This window comes from Gloeophyllum trabeum, assembly GCF_000344685.1.
Source record: "Gloeophyllum trabeum ATCC 11539 unplaced genomic scaffold GLOTRscaffold_00005, whole genome shotgun sequence".
Lineage (NCBI taxonomy): Eukaryota > Fungi > Basidiomycota > Agaricomycetes > Gloeophyllales > Gloeophyllaceae > Gloeophyllum > Gloeophyllum trabeum.
Window position 1 is genome coordinate 814,892 of NW_006920414.1, and position 2,594 is coordinate 817,485.

Here is a 2,594-nt window from a genome sequence, read left to right on the forward strand (position 1 = left end):
CGTCCATGACGAGGATCATCATACAATGCAATTTCGGTATGCGGCGGGAGGAGTGGTCATATTACATAGTGATGCCGCAGGGTATTAATGATTCGATAATGCGATATAAGATTGTTATAGTCCAAATAATAGCACAGACGCGAGACGGCGGCAACGACAGCGACGGCGACGAGAGAGGGGGGGGGGCACGCAGCGTCCGTACTCCCCACTTAGTCGGCGAAAGGGTCCGGTGTCGGTGCACCCTTGACTCCACGCAACTCCGCGAGCTCAATGGCAGCCTCGTAGTGTCTCCCTTGGGTCCATATGCCACAGCCGGCGAGGTATTTGATGATCTGCTCCTCGTCGGTGGGGTTGCCCTCAAAGTCGGGCGACGATCTAGTCGGGGCCTTCTCGACCTTGCCCTCATCGATGGCGGCCTTGTACCGTCCCGACGCAATGACGTGCAAGGTCGCATTAATGAACGCGTCCGTGTCCTCGAGCTTCCCTCCGGCGCACTGCAAATAACGCCACCAACGTGCGCGCGATGCGATGGTGTCGGTCTGGCCCTTCTGGAACCCTTGGGGCGCCATCTCCGGCCGTTTCTTGACGAGCTCGACGAAGGCGGCAGTGGTAGGGGCCTCGTAGAACGAGCTCGGCGTGATCGCGACGGCCTGGTCACTCGCCGCCGCCGCTATTGCTGGCTGGTCAGCGGTCGAGGCCGGCGGCGCAGTGGGCACGGTCTTCGCGCCCTCGGTGGTCGCGGTGCTCGGAGTAGGCGGGGCTACATGCTCGCCGCTCGATCCCCAGGTAACCCTCGTCTCGTTCGTCCCTGTCCCTCCCCCTTTGGACTGCTCAGGCCAGTCTCGGCCTGCAGACCATGACGCAAGCACCGAGGCTCTACCCCAGCCCGCCTCAGACAATGACGCGGCCGTCGCGGAGCGTTGCTCGGGCGCAGGAGACTCCTGTTGTCCCGGCGTCCAAAGTCGTCGATCCTCCGGCGGGTTGGAGACTGGCCGCCTGTCGCGGTCGTCCCTGGCGTCCGAAGGTCGAAGGGATGAGGACGTACGTTTGGGCGGATGCTCGGGCTCGTTGAATCCCCCGTCGGGCTCGCGAAACCTCTTCCCTCCTGAGTTCCTGCGGGGGCCGCTATTCGATTCGTGTCCCTCCTCGCAGCACTGAATATCTTGGTGCTGGGTATTGTACTGATAGCGGCGCCGGCATAGGTGGATCGAGTGACGAGCCTCTTCGAGGTCGCCGTGCGTGTTTTCAAGCGTGATGAACTGAATATAATTGGTCTCCTCGAGCTGAGCGATGCGCTGATGGCAAGCCTCCAAGGTAGTCGGGAGGTTGGCACCTCGGTTGACAATAGCGGCGGGCATAGGGTTACGGCGATACATGACAGCAAGATGTTGAGTAGCGAGCAGAAGGTCGGCGTTCGAGTTCAAGTGACTTTTGAACTCCGTTTCGTATCCCGCCACGCTATTGTTCGTGCGCTGGCGGGAGTTGCCGAGTAGCGCTGGCGAGTAGGCGCTCATTAGTCAGCGGCGTGAGCGCCTGTCGCCGGCGCCTTTCCGGGGTAACTCCTCGGGCCGTTTGACGCCCTGCAGCTCCAAATAATGATCTAGCGCCTCGAGTTCATTGCAAGAGGATAATGGCTCCCATGTAGCCTCTCCTATTTGCCATCGTACAAGTAGCTGTAACGCGTTTTTATTCCATCGATGAGCCATAATTTCCTCGACGAGCCATTCAACGTCTTTCGGCTCTCCGAAGTCATATGCAGTGTAGGATTCACGATGGGGGAATAGATTATCGTCGTTCCCTTCATGTCGTCTAAGTCTGCTCACATGAAACGTAGGGTGAATACGTCTCTTCGCCAGTTCGGGCGGTAATTTAAGTTTGTAGGTAGACTTAGCGGGGTCGCTCTCCTCAACTTCATAAGGACCAATGAATCGGGGCATCAACTTCCGAGCCCGACCCTTAGGTAAATTAAGATTCTCCGTGGACAAGTACACTAGATCGCCTGGGGTAATTGCCTCATCAGGTTGACGTCGTTGATTGGCGTAATGAGATTGAATAACACGACTCTCAATGATCGCATCGTGCGCATGCGCTAAGTTCAACAGTGCGCGTTCGGCGAATTGTCGAACGCCTGGCATGACCGGATCAGGGTCCAATGTGGTGGCAATACGCGGCATAGTTCCATAGTTCAATTCAAATGGGGCGTATCCCGTGCTCTTGCTGATACTAGAATTGATTGCGAATTCAACCATGGGGATTTTCTGAACCCAGTCGGTTTGGCTCGCATTAACTAACGCGCGTAAGATCTGGGACACCGTTCGTATAGATCGTTCGGAAGCTCCGTCGGTTTGAGGGTGGAATGCCGTAGACATTAATAACCCAGTGCCTAGGAGCTTATGCAATTCCCGCCAGAACTTCGCCGTGAATTTAGAGTCGCGATCTGATACGATAGTATCAGGCATCCCATGAAGCTGAACTATACGGTCATAATATAGCCAAGCTACATCCGATGCTTTGGCAGTGGTCCTCGTAGGAATCAGGTGTATCATGGAAGTTAGTCGGCATATCACGACCCATAGGTAATCATATCCTCAACC

General features: G+C 56.3%; 2 protein-coding genes across 2 annotated transcripts; both read right to left on the reverse strand.

Annotated features, from left to right (window-relative positions):
• Positions 1-209: 209 nt before the first annotated feature.
• On the reverse strand, positions 210-1,514 carry GLOTRDRAFT_128271 (uncharacterized protein; the record flags this gene model as incomplete). Its single annotated transcript, XM_007866886.1, has 1 exon — positions 210-1,514. One exon carries the CDS (start codon positions 1,512-1,514, stop codon positions 210-212), a length of 1,305 nt encoding a protein of 434 aa, XP_007865077.1.
• Positions 1,515-1,640: 126 nt separating this feature from the next.
• Positions 1,641-1,886, reverse strand: GLOTRDRAFT_15561 (uncharacterized protein; the record flags this gene model as incomplete). Its single annotated transcript, XM_007866556.1, has 1 exon — positions 1,641-1,886. A coding segment is annotated over one exon (246 nt), but the record flags the coding sequence as incomplete, so codon positions are not given.
• Between the last annotated feature and the right edge of the window lie 708 nt (positions 1,887-2,594).